The sequence below is a fragment of the Anguilla rostrata genome, chromosome 2, assembly GCF_018555375.3.
Source record: "Anguilla rostrata isolate EN2019 chromosome 2, ASM1855537v3, whole genome shotgun sequence".
NCBI classification, from domain to species: Eukaryota; Metazoa; Chordata; class Actinopteri; order Anguilliformes; family Anguillidae; genus Anguilla; species Anguilla rostrata.
The window spans coordinates 39712299-39731267 of NC_057934.1; the positions used below are offsets into that span (position 1 = coordinate 39712299).

The 18969-nt window shown below is 38.7% G+C and overlaps 3 protein-coding genes across 4 annotated transcripts; 1 reads left to right on the plus strand and 2 right to left on the minus strand.

The window, feature by feature from the left end:
• Positions 1 to 1153: 1153 nt before the first annotated feature.
• LOC135249228 (calumenin-like) lies at positions 1154 to 6721 on the plus strand. Its single transcript, XM_064324649.1, has 8 exons — positions 1154 to 1285; positions 2007 to 2234; positions 2482 to 2675; positions 2910 to 3082; positions 3464 to 3524; positions 3614 to 3705; positions 4369 to 4476; positions 5548 to 6721. The coding sequence occupies exons 2-8, from the start codon at positions 2017 to 2019 to the stop codon at positions 5653 to 5655; spliced, it is 954 nt and encodes a 317-aa protein (XP_064180719.1). The 5' UTR covers positions 1154 to 1285; positions 2007 to 2016; the 3' UTR covers positions 5656 to 6721.
• A 2731-nt stretch (positions 6722 to 9452) lies between these two features.
• LOC135249192 (zinc finger protein 271-like) lies at positions 9453 to 13575 on the minus strand. Of its 2 annotated transcripts, XM_064324559.1 has the most exons (4): positions 13406 to 13575; positions 12873 to 12906; positions 11231 to 12640; positions 9453 to 11038 (listed from the first exon to the last, which is right to left on the minus strand). In XM_064324559.1, exons 3-4 carry the CDS (start codon positions 12589 to 12591, stop codon positions 9823 to 9825), a joined length of 2577 nt encoding a protein of 858 aa, XP_064180629.1. In that variant the 5' UTR covers positions 12592 to 12640; positions 12873 to 12906; positions 13406 to 13575; the 3' UTR covers positions 9453 to 9822. The 2 variants fall into 2 exon arrangements, with proteins under 2 accessions (XP_064180629.1, XP_064180630.1); XM_064324560.1 differs by lacking the exon at positions 12873 to 12906.
• A 1276-nt stretch (positions 13576 to 14851) lies between these two features.
• On the minus strand, positions 14852 to 18681 carry LOC135247991 (germ cell nuclear acidic protein-like). Its single transcript, XM_064322035.1, has 6 exons — positions 17371 to 18681; positions 16255 to 16355; positions 16080 to 16148; positions 15687 to 15741; positions 15514 to 15550; positions 14852 to 15226 (listed from the first exon to the last, which is right to left on the minus strand). Exons 1-6 carry the CDS (start codon positions 18200 to 18202, stop codon positions 15202 to 15204), a joined length of 1119 nt encoding a protein of 372 aa, XP_064178105.1. The 5' UTR covers positions 18203 to 18681; the 3' UTR covers positions 14852 to 15201.
• Between the last annotated feature and the right edge of the window lie 288 nt (positions 18682 to 18969).

Consider the following 18969-nt stretch of genomic DNA (forward strand, 5'->3'; position numbering starts at 1 on the left):
TTGTCCTTAACTCTTCTGTCAATCACTTTTTACCACCCATATAGGACTGGTACTGCTATATAGAGAAGGTACTTGCCTTAATTTGGATGCCCCCAAAAAGACTCCCAGAGTTCCATTCTCTGTTAAACTCAAGGGACCTTAGCTTGAAGTTCACCATGAATTATGGCCCTGACAATAAATGTTTCTTTGCCATTATAATAAAGAAAGAGCTCACTACGTCCATCTATAGAAAAGAAACAGACCACAAGATTTTATCACACAAGCAAATGACATGCAAATTACATTTATAGCGGTCATAGAATGAGGAAAATGGCTATTAAAGCTCTACAAATAAGCTGTCAACATTAGTATTCAGCATCAACTCATATTCATAAATGCATTTTACATTGTTATCATGTAGAGCACCTGCTCCTAGAGAGCCACAGGTTATGCTGGTTTTCCAGTTAACGCAGTGTATTATTCTGGTTTACTCAGTCTACCTGGTTTCTTGGGTCTAAATTGGTTGCTGATAATAAGTGTTGATCAGCATTGACCCTCCCTGTTGTGTTTCATATGAACTGTATAGGTATTAATTGCACTGGTGAATAGTAATTATATCTTCATGATAATTAAGATTCCCAGTGTATTCAAGCAAAGCATATCTGTTCATGATGTTGTTTTATAGCTTCACTATCATGTAAGTGGTGATGGATGGTTATGTTCTCCAATGAATGTAAATTGAAACTGTATGAAAACAAAATTTTAAATTTTATCTGTGTGTGAATATTTTACACACACACACAAACCAGGAATAAGCGGGTTAGGTAATGGATGGTTGTAATTAGAACAGAACAGGTTATCTAAGGTTATGTTCTCCTATGAATGTAAATGAAAACTATATTAAAACATAATTTTTCATTTTATCTGCCAAAGATTTTACACACATAGAGAAACACACACACACGAGTACAAAAGAATTCGTAAACATTCTCATTAATCTGACTTAAACATAACCCAAACCACCATTGCTGGATTGTTTCATGCGCGCCCCCAGGGTCGGCGTTGTTCCCTGCTCGTCCGCGTGTCAACGTGGCGCTTCAAAACCAATAGTAACTCGTGTCTTGCTCTGCGCTGCTCCCTTCTTTGCAGTTATTGGCTATGACTTCTCGCACCGTGTATTCTGTTGGTCAATCAAAGAGATGGGACCGCCTTCCGTACAGTACAATTTACAGGGAACGCGTTGCCAGGTCTTACCCTGAAGAAGGCTGAGATTTTAAGAAGTTTCTAAGTGTTTCAAGAAAAATTGGTAAGAGTTTATTTAAAAATTTTTTAATTATCAATAGCCTATAAGAAATTCATTCTTCTATAATGACGTATGCATTCTCAAAATGTAATTGCTTTAATTGTCAGACATGATGGGTATTCACATCTTATTGACCAAAGTTTTACGGCAGTTGAGGTTTTAGCTTTTGCCATCTGCGGTAAAGAAAAGAATGGAAGTTTATTTTGCTTGTTAACCGACTGTGCTGTCTTATAAATGTATACTGCAGTGAACTGAATGGTTTTATGGGTGTAGTTCGCTGTAAGAAATCACGAGGTAGGCTACTCTTTTTTTATATAAAGATAAATCACAGAAAAGTAACGGATAAAATGTTAGCTGACTGTTCGTTATTTAGATAGAGGAAATGAACTGGAATATTATATCTTGAATATATTTGGTTCATTAGCAAAACACTATCACTAAATTTTGCATCCTTGATACGGACATTACAATCATTTCGACGTGTAACTACAAATCAATTACAATTATACATTGTTTTTTTTTTTCACTAATATTTCGTGAGAAGTAAAAATCTAAAGGTTCAAACGTTGGCTTTAGTGCCTTTGTTGGTAAAATGAAGGTATGTTATCCTGTTGGAAACCTTAATATTTGATAAATTCACCATTCACGTAACAGATAGGTGGCAAAACATTCATTTAACTCATTTGCAATTACAGTGAAGTACAGCTGTATTTTACTTTTGCAGAAGAGCAACTATGGTGCTGATGCAGTTTCTATGGACAGTGGCAATATGTCTGGCTGTGACTGTTGCCGTGCCTACACAAGAGAAGCGGGTGCATCACCACAGTGACCTGAGTGACCACAAACATGACGACTCACAGGGCTACCAGTATGACCATGAGGCTTTTCTTGGGAAAGAGGAAGCGAAGACCTTTGATCAGCTGACCCCTGAAGAGAGCAAAGAGAGACTAGGGTAAAATTGCACTGTTCTTCTGTTACCTTAGTGCACTATGCCTCAGGTGCATCTGTACTTCACTACCTCTCAGAACAAATTTTATACGACAATAAAAATAATAATCATAATTGCAGACTTTTGTTCAGATATAGACATACTGTATGCAGGACTGAGTTGATTCTTTTTCTGTTCCCCAGTGTAAATGCACTGAAATGTCCAGGTGTGTGTATGTTCCATTTAATCTTATTCCTCTGTTCTCTGACAGAAAGATAGTGGACCGCATCGACACAAACAGTGACGGTTACATCAACCACGGAGAGCTACACGTTTGGATCAAACACAGGCAGAGGAGGTACATCGAGGAGAATGTGAACAAGCACTGGCATGAGTATGACCTCAACAAGGATGGACTGGTCTCCTGGGAAGAGTACAAGAACACTACCTATGGCTATTACTTGAGTGAGTATGTGGATGAAATAGAGATAAAATGACTACTGCAGAGGGACGAGCAAAGATTTAGTGAACTGAGTATGAAAGATGGGGAGGGAGATAAAAGTACAGGAGAAAATGGTTCATCATTTGTCTACACTGTACACTCTGAGGACAAATATTAAATTAACCCAGTTACCTTCAGTGTAATCTGCTGCATTTCAAAAGTTCACATGAACACATGTACAAACCTGGCTGTTTCAGATGAGGAGTTTGATGATGTTGATGACAAGGCCAGCTACAAGGCCATGTTGGCCAGGGATGAAAGGAGATTTAAAAGCGCCGATGTCAATGGTGATGGCATAGCAACTAAGGAGGAGTTTACAGCCTTCTTGCATCCTGAAGAGTATGATCACATGAAGGACGTTGTTGTAGCGGTGAGTAGAAGAGTGGGATGATGCTGGTTAAGTACATATACTGGACTGGATTTAAAAGCTCATTTTCACTGGCGCAATATACAGTGCCATGAAAAAGTATTTGCCCCCTTCCTGATTTCCTCTATTATTGCATATTAGTCACAACCAGTGGTTTCAGATCTTTCGATAAAATGTATTATTAGACACAAGGAAACTGAGTTAACACAAAACACATTCTAATATTACATTTTATCTAAAGATCTGATACCATTGAGCGTGACAAATTTGCAAAAACAGGAAATCAGGAAGAGGGCGAATAGTTTTTCATGACACTGTATGCAAAGCAATGTCAGCGACAGAATCAATGAAAATGCTTAAAAAATGCTGAATTTTCCTCTACAGGAAACAATAGAGGACATTGACAAGAATGGCGACAGGTTGATCAACTTGGAAGAATATATAGGCAAGACACATTACCATTGCTTTCTATCCTATATCCTGGTAAAACGATTCAATTTCCTAATTTGTTATACAATATTTCCTTGCTTTTAGGTGACATGTTCGCTCCAGAGCATGGGGAGAGTGAGCCAGACTGGGTTCAGACTGAAAAAAAGCATTTTGCAGAGTTCAGAGATGTGAACAAGGTATTTCTCATTTTTATTAAAGAGTGCAGTAACACATAAATAAGATAATTACAGTACATGAGTAAATTAAGATGTTCTTATCCAAACTATTCAGGTTAAGTATACAGCACCTAATTTGGGAAATAAGCCTACTTTAGGGTTGGGCTTAGAGTTGTACAGTTACAAGCACAGTTTCCTAATCATTATACCACACTGTTACCATTATACAGTATATTATAATATACCTGTGTTGTGTTAAAGGGTACCCTCACCATAAATTTATAATTTAATATTTAAGTGATGAAGAATGCATCAACAAAAACCTACTACTACATGATAGTACATACTTATTAAAATAGTGAATAGTTTGTACCCACCGAGTACCTAAGGACATTAAGGTTAAGCACAGCATATTAACAACAATTAATAACATGCATCATTTTTGGTGAGATTATCCTTTCATTCCATTTCAGGGCAATTCAAATTTACATGATTCTTTTTCATATGTAGTTGCTTATATTTGTTTTTCATTTTCACTGATACGTTTGTGTATGTGCAGTTTTGAGGAAAAACTCTCTGATATTGCTCATAGTGTTGATTCACTGTGGTGAGCAGCTAGTCTTCCCACACCCATGTTGGATCATATCTCTTACTTCCCCTTAACAACACCATTATCTTTGTCAGGATGGGACCCTAGATGCTGCTGAGGTGGCTCAGTGGGTCCTCCCTGGAGAGATTGACCATGCAGACAATGAAGCTAAACATCTCATTCACGAGACAGACACGGACAAGGTACATTTACCTTTCTACTTTAACTCGCCCACGTAACTCACGTCATACCTGTGAAACAACTGAGCTAACACTTTGTGGCAGCCGTCTCCATGGGTGACTTTCTTTCCCAAACTCGCAAATTCAAGATGAGAGTTATCAGTGTGGTGGGAGTATCTCCCCAGCAAAAAGTTTAGGATAAAGAAGCCAATTAACCGTTCTGCATAAATGTGTTAATGTGCCATGTTGAGCCCTGCATTTTCACTGACGGGACTTTGGGACCTGAAAATCAATGTCTGTAGCGCCAGCTGCTATATTTGAAGACCAAGGCAGTTTGGGGGAAGCCAAAGAAGGCCAGTCATAATGAGTGTAGTGTAATCTAACATATTTGAAGAGTAACTGTATGTGTCAGATAGCAAAAGATGGGTGTAAAGTATTTGCAGAAACAAGATTTTACAACACAATCCTTGATGGAAGACATTATGTAAAATGTGTTTTTCCACTATTCCACTGTTCCGTGTGCCATTGGTTCCTTGAAAACAGCTAATCAGGTATTATCAGATTATTCAGTAATCACAAGCACATCTGTGGCTCAGTGCACATCAACATAGAATTAATAATTAAATGATTAATCGGGATGATTGAAGTAAATCAGCATGGTGATTGTGAGTGCTGAACAGGTAATTTCAGTAGGAGGATGTATCATTATTTTGGTGCTGGGAGACTGAAATACAACTAAACTCCCTCAAAAACACACACAATGAAAGCACAGGGCCCAGTGATATGAAAAATTTAAGCAAAATCATTGCAGCTGTCGGGTCACCTGAAATGTATTAGATACAATCTAAAGTTCATTTGACTGAGCTATGATTTACAATTGACACAGGCTTCATAAGGCTTCATAACAGCTAACAATAAGGCTTCATAAGGCTTGCTATAAAACTTTCGCTGTTAGTGATTGATTAATTGGTTTTGATTGATCATTTTTCTAATGACCTACAATCATCTCTCTCTCTGTAAATGCTCATTGTGATCTCAACGTGGTTGGCGGGACTGCTTACCTTGCTCCTGTTTGTGCCGTGATTGGCTGAGCAGGATGAAAAACTTACCAAGAAGGAGGTTTTGGCAAACTGGAACATGTTTGTTGGAAGCCAAGCAACCAATTATGGAGAGGACCTCACCAAGAAACACGATGAGCTCTGATGTCATCTGAGGACATGGGCATAGATTTGGGTTGTCATTTATGGAGGGTAGGTAGGGTATGGTTCAAAGTTTCTGAGTTTCTTGCTGGAAGCAAATATTGGAGTGGTTTTAAATTATGGTAAACATTAAGCTAAGATTTGATAAATAATCGCTGCTGTTACATAATACTGTAACTTCAATTTGAGACATTTTTGGATAGTTGTGATAATGAACGTAGGCCAGCATCAAAACTGGCTGAAGTATTATGATAATTGTAATATCACAAGCTGATACATTGAACCTTACTACTTTGTAAAAAAATTACTTGATTGCACCTCATTCTTTTTCTTAACTACACTTTGCCTCACACTAGAATGCATGTGCACTGCCAGTGTTCCATGTATTTTCATCCAGACATATTATATTTTGTCTAAATATTATATCTGTTTGGGTGAAAACAGAGTTTCTCATGTGGCACTAATTGTCCTCCTGATATATACTGTACCTTCACATTATTGTATCACCTTGATGCGATGCATTTACCTTTGGAAATACCACAAATGTTCTGAAATTGTACACTTTCCCAAAACAAGATTCTGTCCAAAACATTTCTTCCACATTAATACTTATAAGAATTATATGCGATTGTTTACCATAATTTAACAAGAAATTTTGCAGCACTATTTCAGCCATGATGAGAATTGGGTTTAGGGTTGTATTTATACTGTCATGAACTGTCATTGTCGACTGGTGTATTTTAAAACCAGGTGTTCATTCGGAATCATTGAAATTTCCCAGGATCTTTTGGTTGGAGATATGGTAGATCAGACCTTTTATAAATAAATGGCAAAGTGAGAATGTTTAGATTTTCTATATTAGAGAGACAGAGGAAAGAGAAGAATGTTGTTTCTTTTTAAATCTACATTTTCTACACAGAAAGGAATTAGAATGAAGAGAAAACCAGAAGGTCACAGGGTAATTTCCACTGTTTAAATCAAAAGATCAAAGGATAATTGTGTTTTTAGGAATGACGATGGCTGACATAATTTCCTCATTGACATCCTAATAAAGCCATGTTTTCTAATCATTGTATTGTCTTGTTATTATTGCCATTTTTTAATGTGACAATATACAGTTCCACCATTTTTAACTACCGATACAATATAGTGTGATAAAAATTATATTGCATACCGGCCTTGAAATTATTTACTAAGACCTTTAGCATGTTCAAAACATTTTGCCACACAGAAAACTGATATTTGTTCTGCACTAATCATTGGTTATCAGTTTTGCATGTGCTAGAAGGGTTTGCACACACTAAAGGTCTTAGTAAATCAGTAAAGGTCATTTAGTAAATCAGGACCTTAGTGTGCCACACATCTGTTGCATATTTGAAGAATATGAACATTCCAGAAGCTGTGAAAGTTTCTCATTGACAGAATAGGAACTGTCAGTCTTTTACTATTGTACACCTATTATTTTAATTACTGTAATTTGCCTATCACACAAACTGTGTGCAAACTATATTCAGACTCTAGTCTCATTTTTATCTGTTATAAATGGACAATGTTATTGTACTGCGGTAAGACAAGACAATATTCAATCAGTGGCTATATTCACAGATGTTTAAGTTGCCGGTGAATTCAGGGTGCCATCTGGTGGATGACTGTGTATTCCAGGGCTGAGCAAACACAGCCCCTCAAAGCCGCATGGGTCTTCTGTTTCTTGTGTTCTCTTGTGTTCATTATTCTAAGACACCACCTCACCCAATTGCCCGCTATGAACCCATTTCTAATTGCAAGGCAGTAACATCACAACCTGCAAGCATGTTGTCTTTGAACTGAGTCTGCAATGGACCTGAACCTGATCCATTCACCAGGAGGAAAGTGTGTTGATAAATTGCTGGACAGCCACACAGATTTCTTTGAATGTCATAGTACTCAGGAACAATGATCTGATTCCAATGTGATTCAAGCCTTGTTTGTGTGTTCTCAGCTTCCCCTGCAATGCAGACAGTCACATTACCACGTGCAGTAAGTGTTCACGGTTTTGTAGATTCTGTGGTCAGTCACCATTAGAAGAACGGTGGACGATAGCACATTAGCTGTTCTTCTGTAATGAGTTATGCAAGTGGTATTTAGGAGTGGTATTCATTGTTTTCAAAAAGAAAGTAATGAAGAAATGAACAAAAGTATAACAGCAAAAAAGGTATATCCAAAGCATAAATATTTTTTTAGCATGTGCATTTTTAACATTTTGCATTTTTACTATAAAATATCTTCCTTCATTTAGTAATGCATTGGCAATCATCACATTGTGGCCGAACAATTGAATTTTTCACTATGTCTAGACATTTCCAGCACCATTATATGTGAACAAACTTTTTTTTTTTAATCTAGCATCTGTATGAGAGTAGGTTTGGAGGGTTAGTGTGTTGCCTTCCAGGCACGTGTAAGAAGACACATGCAGGTCCATGCTGTCATTTCCATTCAAGTTCATACAAGCTAAACACAGCTGCAATTTAAAAAAAAAAGTTTTTTCCTAGAAGCATAAAATACCTGCAAGACGCTAATCTGTACAAACAAACTGTCTTTTGTTCACCTTTCCTGTTAGAATTGCTCTGTGTGACCAAGATTTGACAACAGAAGGTCACACAGAATTTCACACAGCACAACTTAAAGACTAGGTTACGGATTGTTGCAAAACATTAATTTGACAAAATGTGGCATGGTTAGGTCTTTAGTCTCAGGCAATGTTACAGCCAGCGTAAGTCTCCGATACCTTATGCTCAATTGTCACCTCACTCTGTACCACAGTATTTAACACTGCATCCTGTGGAACAAGTCCACTGATTGTGGAAAGGTGAGCATGCTGCTCAGTATCTGTATGCCCTCATGCAGGCATACCATTCAGAAAGCTCAACTATAATTATACTGCACCACCAGAGAGAACAGGCTCCATTATTTATAATCCCGGACTGCGTGGAGGAACTCTGCTGGCTAGTCCAATTCAACATTCTGCATTGTGTCAGTGAATGAGGTGGAAGATAATACAATCTTCATATCTCACGTTGCTGTCCTAGTATTGAATCCCACCCATGTCAGTTGTGTGTGTAGCTAGCAGCCCTACAGAACAAAGAGCTGGAAGAAGCGTGAACTCAACTCAATAACAACATTTTACAGACACCACATATGAATGTACGAAGGCATTTGTGAAACACTTACCCATTTTATGTTAATTATGTCAATTGCACACACACGAAACCTGATAAGTATGCCTGTCCAGTACAAACAGTACTTTAGGAGAAAGCTAGTACCCCCCCCCCCTTCCTCTGGCAGGACTAGGCAAATTGTTCCTTGCCACTACAAACTCCCATTGTGTTGGTTAATTAACTTGGTTATTAATTAGTTATTAGGTTAGTTATAATAGCTATGTATGTTAATTAAGGATAATTTTAAAAATACAATAATTCAATTTGAATTGCATTATCAAAGAAACTATGCAAATAGTAGGCTCAAGGTACGATCTCAACTGTTACATTCAGAAGTACCCATTCCTTATTCACCACATTATAAAATGTAATCACGTGTACAAATAGCAATGCAACTTGCTGCAACTTGTTCTGACTTCTACCCAAATTATTACACTGTACAAAACTTGGATGGAGCACACACATAGACTAGAACTCCTGCTTGACAGTCAACATAATGCTGCATGGGCTTTGAATCTTGTCTTTCTCCTTTTGATCGCACCGTGACTTATCCACAGCAGTTTATCACACATAGCACAGAACACAAATTACACTTTCAGTCTCAAGGGTTTGTTCATTCTTCAAATTTATTCAGAAAAAGGCAAATCACCCATTTCTAATACCATTCAGTTCTTAACTTAACTGACTGTGGAGACAAACCATTAACAAAGCTAGCTATAGTAACATTCAACTATCAAACATAGTGTAAGTATGGCTCACTACACTACAGCATACTAAAACACACTGTATAATGCGATATCAAGTCAAGCCTGTGGTTCTCCAAGACAAAAAGGGTATCTTGCTACTTGCTGTCAAGTGACTGTTGACTGAACGATATCTTTTAAAAATGCAGTTTTTGACCAGAAAGTGCCCTCCTCAACACTTCAGTACTTAAATACATTATATCCAACAGCTGAATACTTGTTTCTTTAAATGACTCACTCCTTTTCCACTAAAGGTGCAGCCACAGACATCCCATTGGTCCTTCCTTCCCACTTTGTATGTGTATTCAGATGCAATCTCAGGTGAGACAGCCTGGTGAAAAGCCGGTTACACTGAGTACAGCAGTAGGGTTTCTCTCCGGTGTGAATGCGCTGGTGGAGCTTCAGGCTGGAGCCAGTGCTGAAGCTCTTTCCGCACTGTGAACAGCAGTAAGGTCTCTCTCCTGTGTGGACACGCATGTGTACCTTTACATGACCCCACTGCCTAAATCTCTTAGAGCAGCAGGGGCAGCTGTATGGTTTTTCCCCAGTGTGAACAAGCAAATGTCTCTTTAAGTCATTATTAGATGTGTAGAACTTGGCACAGTAAGAGCATGTGAAAAGGTTCTGACCAGAGTGCAATTTTGAGTGCGTTTTTAAATCAGACTTCCTCATAAATGTTTTTGGGCAATTTTTGCACATGAAGGGACGTTCACCTGTGTGCACCCTCATGTGCGTGATGAGGTTGCCCTCGGCCAGGAAACTGAGCGGACAGGTGGGACAGGTAAACACTCCACGTCCAGAGTGAATCCTCTGGTGCTTGCGCAGGTTTTTCACACAGGAAAAAGACTTGTGACAAGACGGGCAAGGGTGCGGCTTCGGGGGTTGAGAGGAAGGCTGGGGGAAGGACCTGACTATCGGAGAGAGAGGAGATACAGCTGGTGAGGGACATGAGGGGGGCGTGTGTATTTTATCAGGGGAGCAGAGGGAAGACATGATGAGATTGGGAGGAGGGGAAGGTGGAGAGGGTGGAGGGGAAGGTGGGGAGGGTGGAGGGGAAGGTGACCGGCGGCCAAGCACTAGGGAATGGGGCACATCAGGCGCTGGATCAGCACTGTGACTACGCTTCTGTGATTTGCATCTTGATACTGAATGAGGACTAACTTCCCCAGTTTGGGGAGTCGGCCTCTCTGCTTCAGTACACACAGACTGTGTCTCACAGCTTTGTAATTTTCCAAAACGGTTCTTTCGAGGTTTATTGGAAAGGAGCATTTGAGTTCTAGTATGTTTTCCTGCCTCGCCGAAATCAGACTTCTCCGTTTCAAACCGTTCTTCCTCCTCGAGATGACTCTCTGCTCCCGTTTCTTCCTCTTTAATCTGGATGGAGAAAACTGCGAATGGCGAGCCGCTTCCCACGTCCTTGTCCAACTTTTCACCTGCCTTGCTGTTTAGACTGAACACACAAAAGCATGTTAAGGCATGCAGGCTTTGAGAATTAACCATAACTCAAGTGACTGTACCCTCAGTGTCCATACACACGCAATCCCACAGCCGTGAAATACCATTTTGTGAATGCACTATTCTTCTAGCAGAAAGGGTAGCCCATCTACACATCACATACACTGTACACAATGTTCATTCTTACCTCTTCCATCTCACTGGCTGTCCACAGTGATCCTTAAGATGACCTTTCAAAGTATTCTCGGAGCAAAAACGCTCACCACACTGGGAATATTGCCCAGTGGGCAAAACACACAGGTGCGACTTCTTGTTTTCCTCCCGACTGAAAGTCTTGCTGCACCGAACGCAGTGATACAGCCTCCCTCTCGCGTGCACCTGCTGGTGTTTTTTGAGGTCCCCAGACTGACTGAAGGTCATACCACACCAGGCACAGCAGTACAATTTTGCACCGCAGTGAGTCCTCTGGTGCTTTTTTAGACTGCCCTCCGTGCTGACGCTCTTCCCACAGACGGTACACAGGAAGCACGGTCGCTTTCCAGCGTGTATTTGCTGGTGTCGTTTGTAACTGTAGGAATTGGCAAATGTCTTAAGACAGATGGGACAAAGAAATGGTTTGTCCCCACTGTGGCTATGCTTGTGTTTATTAAGAGAGCCCAACTGGGTGAATGTTTTTAGACAGAGCGGACAGCTGTATGGCTTCTCACCTGTGTGGACCCTACTGTGCTGCTTCAAATTGTACGATCTGTCAAAAACTTTACCACAAACTAAACATGGATGGATCTTGTCCCTTCGTCCGTATTTGGGGATGGTGGGTAGAATAGTTTTTTCTTCACTTTTGTTCCCAGACATGTCCTCTCCTGTTTGTTCCCCGCCTTCAAATTCACTATTATATTCTTCCTCTTTGATTTTGACTGTAATTATCTGCGAACTGTCAAACACAGGATCAGCTACACTCTCCTGAGAAGTTTCTATATTTATTTCTGGGTTTAGGTTCTCACAGTTAATGAGACTGTTACCAACTGAATGGTCCATTTCATCAATAGAGTTCAAATGATTGCTTTGGTCACTGTTAACCTTATGATCAGAGATGCTTTTACAATCTTTGTAAATTATGTTTATATTAGGGTTTTGTTTTACTTTCTCCTTCACACTGGTGGCATTGGTGTGCTGGTTAATGCCAACATCACCATTAGTATCTTTGTTTAATACAGCACTACTGCTTTTACAAGGACCGTGGATTTTCTCATCATGGCGTCTGCTTTTAGTCAATGTGACATAATCCTTTTGGCACATTTTACTTTTCCGCTCAGTTCGTCTTGGTTCCTCTTCATCAAAATGCTTTGCCAAACTGAGCAATCTTTTCTTTGCAAAGCCAGCTCTTGGTCTGGACCGATATCCACGCCTATTTTTTTCCGGGAATTCTAATATGCTGCTTTCCTGAGTTCTTCCATCAGAACCCAGTTTGGAGTCTCCTTGAAATTGTTCTTCTACTTCCAATCCCAATTCATATTCAAAAGGCTCTTCTTTGATGTGAACCAGTTCCATTTTTTTTTTTTAAATATTCCAGAATAATGTTCTTCAATACATGCTCCCACTGTCAGACAGAATATTGCAGAGTATTAACTCAGACAGAAAAAGCATTATTTAAACATATATCACAGGTACAAATGATTCAACTGTTCCTCCTTACAGGGCAATGAGTATAACCATAACAAACACCACATATTTAGCAGAAGTCGCACGTAAATTGTTAAACTGTCGCTACAAAATCCTACATATTTGCTTAAACTTAAATAATTAGGTTTAAGTCATTAAAAACAAATTACCTGCATAAACAATTACGATGGTCTGACAGATGAGCTAGTAAGTTACGGAAAGAAAACATTAAAGTTATTTGAAATACATATTTCTGTTTCACATGCACCAAAGACAGCAAACTACGCAGACGTACATGTGAAGGTTCTGATACACTTCGAAAACTCGTAACCGATAGCTGTTAGCAAACTAAAATAGCTAGGTCGCTAGCTAGATAAAAGCTAACTGTTATCGATAATGCCAAATAGTGCTACCATACGTGATTGTGTAAAAATCCATTAACTAGGTCGCTAATTTGTCCTTTATATTTCACATTGTGTTAGCTATACAAACGTAACAATCCCAGTCAAATGGCTTTCTAGCATGCTTGCTGGCAAGCCAGTGATGCAAAGTCAAGCTCTCTACTGAAGCCCACTGTATTCTGTCTGGAGCTCACAACGAGCAATAAAGTACTTTTCCTTTTAATTTCTTCGGAGTTAATCACTGAAGCTATTCGCCTCTACTGTTTTACCTGACTCTTTCACAACTTTAGGTTAATGGTTACCTTTTGTGAACTATGACGTTAGCTAGCCAATTCGTCCAATTATATATATTTAAAGAAATGTCATATAGCTGGATTATAGCTGCTGTAGCTATATATTTCCCCTTGATTGGATGGTGGTCCGTCACCCTTCTTGGTCTCCTGTTGCCATGAAGCTGTGATTAAAGGTTCCGTTTTATGGGCAAATACAGTATGTCGGTTAAGGTCTAACTGTTGACAAACTAAACCACAATAACAAAATTATGTTCGACTTTAAAAATAAAAAAACATTTTTGTATCACTATCATTTGTATTACTATGTATTAATGAACTCAAATGTTAATACAGAATTAAAGATTTAAATTTCTCAAAACGCGTTATATTATGCATAATACTAATATGTGCAAAAATATTATGCTAAAATACTAAGAAGCTTAAGTATTGTGAGCTGGTGTTATTTTAAATTTCATAATAATTCGTTTCAACACATAATTATCAGACTATTATGCTCTGAGTTTTATGCTGATCCTTTGCATTTCATAACACAGCTTTGATAGTTCATAATTGCTGTGCATTTTTGCCTTCGTCAAGTGTGACCATAAAACTTGACATATAAAAATTGCACTGGTGTGGTCAAATGTCTTCTGTGTATGGCCCAGTGTGTAGTATTTAATTACAGTTAATTACAGTCAGGCCTACCTGAATTGAAATAACATCCATTGGCAGTTGCTTATTATCATATATATATAAGATAGTATCTAATTGCATCTTATCTATATGTCCTCCATCATTTTGGAGAGCACATTGTAGCACATGAACTTTGAACTAGCATATGCTGTTAATTGCTTCTTTTTCATTCTGCAGTTCACCAGCTAAGCTGCGCAGCTTTGCATTGGTGTTCTAAATTTCATATATAATTCACACACATAAAGTTGCAGGCATCCAATGAACCATACAAGCTGAAACCATCCCTTGCTGCCACAAACAATTAAGCACTGGCCTGTGGGGCCACCTACTACCTTCAGCAGGATTGAATTCAAAGCTGTGAGTAGGCTGAACACCTTTAGCAGAATGTGTTACTTGATAGCCCTTTTTTGTCTTCTTAATTACATTATACAATGGTCGCAGTTGGTTTTAGAAAACCAACTTATTGCATTTCCTTATTACAAGACAATATGTCTGTAGTTTTAATAATGCTAACATATTATCCAATCTCTAAATATATTTATTTATGATGATGTATATAACAACACTACTGTGAAATGATAATCAATGATAATGTGTCCTCATGCAAAATATCATGGTTTATATCTAGGACACTATAATGCTATGTATATATGTCAAGAGTTTAGTATGGTTCGTGTATATTGATATTTGAAGGCATTTTATCATTTAATCAATTTGGAATGGTTACTGCATCTGAACACTACCTCAGACACAGAAAAATAAAGCATGGAAATGAAAACACAATTTAGTTAATCTGACATTTTTATTCTGCCATGCAGCAGTATACTTTGAATATTCCTAATTTCATATTGCTGCCATGCAACAATATAATACTTTAAATATGCCTAATCACATCTTTTTGTTATTTGCGACTGGGTCTAAAACTTTTTAAAACAATACAAAATTAACTAATTTAGATATTTTTATAATATTTAATTTTTCAGTTTGTATGTGTGATGTAATCAGATCAAAAGGTAACAGAAAAATAAAGTAATAAACAAAATAGCTAGTAATGATAAAGTAGTCTAACAACAAATTTCCCATTGGTGCAGATCCTGCCTTGGCCACATGGTGGCGATGGAGTGGTATCCAGGCTATTCAAAGATGTCAGCCATTGTTCTGTTGAAGGAGAGAAAGGAAAGAGTTCACTGCTACAGATCTCACCAAATTGTATTGGTGAGATTGAATATTGCCTGTATTGATGGAATAGGGAATACAGTGTTTTTTTTTTTTTTTGGGGGGGGGGTAAAAGGTAGGAATCCGTGCTTTTACCACACATTAATTGTTTGATTATAAATCTAAAATTGTGGAGTACAGAGCCAAACCAAGAAAAGACAAATCTTTGTCCCAAACATCATGGAGATCACTGCATATAAAGTGTATTCAGTAGCTTAGTTGTGCCTTACTGGTAGAGTGATCCTGTTAGTACATCAAGAAAGCCACCTGAAAAAAAATGCTTGGTCAGTTTAAGGACTTGGAATTTGTTAATGCATTTGTCATCCCACAGCACTATGCCAAAACAATATTTAGAATATTAATGCACATTTCTAAATCAAATTGTTTTATTTAATTTTCTCACCTGGTCTGCAAACCGTGTCACATAGTACAGGACAGATGTAGCAGACATTGCACATCTAGAGAAAGATGAAATCAAAGTGAACACCTACACAACACGACTCACACCCTGCTCACCATTGAAAAACTTTGCTTACACATGTTTACTGTGGTCATGTAAATACAGTGCCCAAGAGGACAAATCACCAATATTGCTTTTAGTTCATTTGTAAGATGTAGCATGTAGTGATGCAGCGTTTAATTATGGCCAAAGCTACTTTTCATGTCAGCTGCATTATTTGAATCGTAGATCTGTATGTCGACAAGTTTCACAACATGCAATTTTCTCACACAGGATGATGTTGTTCATTTAACTTGTCAAGCTTGGGTTTGGTGACTGTGACAAAAACAGACTCACTTCACAGTCTTTGCAGTGTTCTGACATGTCTCCCTCCTGACAAGGGCACATTTCACAGGCATCGCAGTGCTGAAAGAGAGAAGGTAATTGTTTTTACTTATGGATAAATACTGAGGGATGCACACTAAGGAAAATGGCAGTGACAGAGACCGGTGTAGCTATATTGAGCGTTTACCTTGCAGAAGGAACAGTAGCCACAAAGGGATCCAGCGCGATGGAGTTCAGCACCACCGCCCTCTTCCTCTATATGACCATCTTCAGCTTCAGCATCGGAATCTGGAAAAAAAATAATGGTCATCCGATGAAAACAGATGTAAACAGAGACATAAAATTACTAACCAATATATTTGAGTGCATTTCTCAAAAATTGTGTTTGGCCAGGCTGAGCAAAAGGCCACAATAAAATCACTGATAAAATACTACTCTGACCTGAATTTCTGATGAAGACGAAACTGAAATATTTATGTTTCAAATAAGCCTTTTGACACAGACTGGAAATTATAAGTGTCTCATGGAAGCAACTGAGTAAGTACTATACTTTTTGACACGGCTAAAGAAAATTAATACAATTTATAATTACTTTTTTCAGCTATTCTATTTTTAGCTTCAGAAGGTCAGCATGGCTAACCCAGACTCCAGCCATTGTATTGCACATACCAAGAGGGCAGATTGTGCTGAAGGATATCCTGGTGAAGAGCAATCACAGTGTGACTAATTCTGCACTGCCGCACTGAAGATGAGTTCTGTGTATTTTGGTTAGCTTTTGGTTAGAGAGGGAAATTACACAAAATATTGCTATATACTTAGTCTGTGGTACACGTACTATATAGCAGCATTTTCTCACGCATGTATTCAGTAATCACATATGCTTGCCACAATTCTGCCCTTGCTCAGCACACACACACACACACAAGCACATGCACATTTAAAGGCAAAAGTGCAAAGATTTTTATTAATTGTGATTCATGTACAGCTTTTGAAATCCATTATGTTGTAAAGTAAAATGGAATTCAGTAGGGACTGTAGAGTATTATATTATAATTATCTTCAGTAGGGGATTATCTTATAATAATGCATTTTAAGTGCAAACAAAATGCTTATATTTTTATCATTACACAAATCAAGATGGCAAAATCTTTGATATGTATTTCATATTTCGCAAGGGCAATAATGGGCACAGTACATTTAAACATATGTAGGCACAGTAGCAAAGCTCATCCCCTCATTATTCTGGTTAATTCCCAAGTTCAGAACAAATATTAAATAGATTTTCATATAAATCTTTAATTACCTTGTTGATCCTGCTGTTCATCTTTAACATCATCACCCTCATCCTTATCACTTTCACCATCATCTTCATCATGACCTTCCATAGCATCAGGTTCATCTTCCTCCTCTGTGTCGTCAGCATCATCATCCTCCTGTCCACCTTCATCACCGTCATCTCCACCATCATCATCAGCATCATCATCCCCCTGCCCACCATCATCATCATCATCATCTCCACCATCATCAGCAGCAGCATCTTCTCCATCATCATCATCATCATCTCTGCTGTCATTATCTTCGTCTTCACCTTCATTGTCATCTTTTGTATCATGATCTTCCTCCTCATCACCTTTATCATTATCATCATCATCATCTTCTTCATCATGATCACCATCTTCCTCCTCAATGTCCTCTTCAGCATCGCTGCCATCATTGGCATTTTCATCATCGTTGTCGTCATCATTGTTGTCGTCATACTCATCACTGGCTGTTTCATCTTCACCCTCCCCATCATGATCATCATCACTGATGACTTCCTCTTCACTCTCTGTGTCAATACTATCAACGTCTTCATCATCACCATCATCATAACTGTCATTTTCATCATAATTGTCATCATTAGCTCCTTCTATGCTCTCCCCAATATCTCCATCATCACCGACATCATCATCCTCATCGTTATTATCATCATCAAGCTCTGCACCTGTTGGTTCCTCACTCTCATCAGCTTGGTTTTGTAGGTGGTCTTCAGTGAGAGCTTCCTCCTGAGCTCTGACCACTGGAGTGAGGGGTGTTTGGAAGGAACACAGGAGAATGAGCATCAGCCCTCTCAGCCATGTTTTGAAGGAGGCCATATTAGACCAAAGCGTGGGCAGATAAACAAAGAGAAGGGGAAAGAAGGTTAAAATCCTTCAGGGCTCCAGTACATCCACAAGAACAGATTCAGCGACAGCTGTGAGCTGTTGTTTTATCTAACAGAGAAACATATATTTAATATATGCATATACTCCCCCCTTTTTAAATATGCGTAATCCAAATCCCAGGATTTTGACACCCACACCCAAAATCCAGTGGAAACAATGCACAACTCTCAAGATATTCCTCTTCTTTTCAAAAAATGGGAACTGAACAAAGTATCAGAAAAATATATTGCCTCGTGTTCCACTATGCAGTAGCTTATGCATTCATGAAAAAAAAAGATAAGACTATATAGTTCAGCCAACGATAGGTGCCCAGTGGCGAGACTTGGACCTTACTAAAATGACACAGACAGTGAACAGGAGAATGGGGGGTAAGATGAGAAGTGGGGGGTACTTTTGTTGACTGACAACAGCACATGTTTAAAGACTATGCTTATGATGTTCCGAACTCAGTCGGGTGTGGAAAAAGAGAATAGAGGGAGGGAGGGGGTAGAGAGAGAGAGGGAGGGGGGGGAGGGAGAGAAAGAGAGAGACAGAGAGAGAGAGACAGAAAGGGAGAAAGGATAAATGATTGTTCAAGTTTAACTCTAGAGACATACAGAGGGGTGGACATATACTGAAGAAAGGTAACATGACAGATCAGTGTGGCTATTTCAGGGGTGGAGAAGGAGAGTTCCAACCAGTGAAGGAGAGCAACAAGC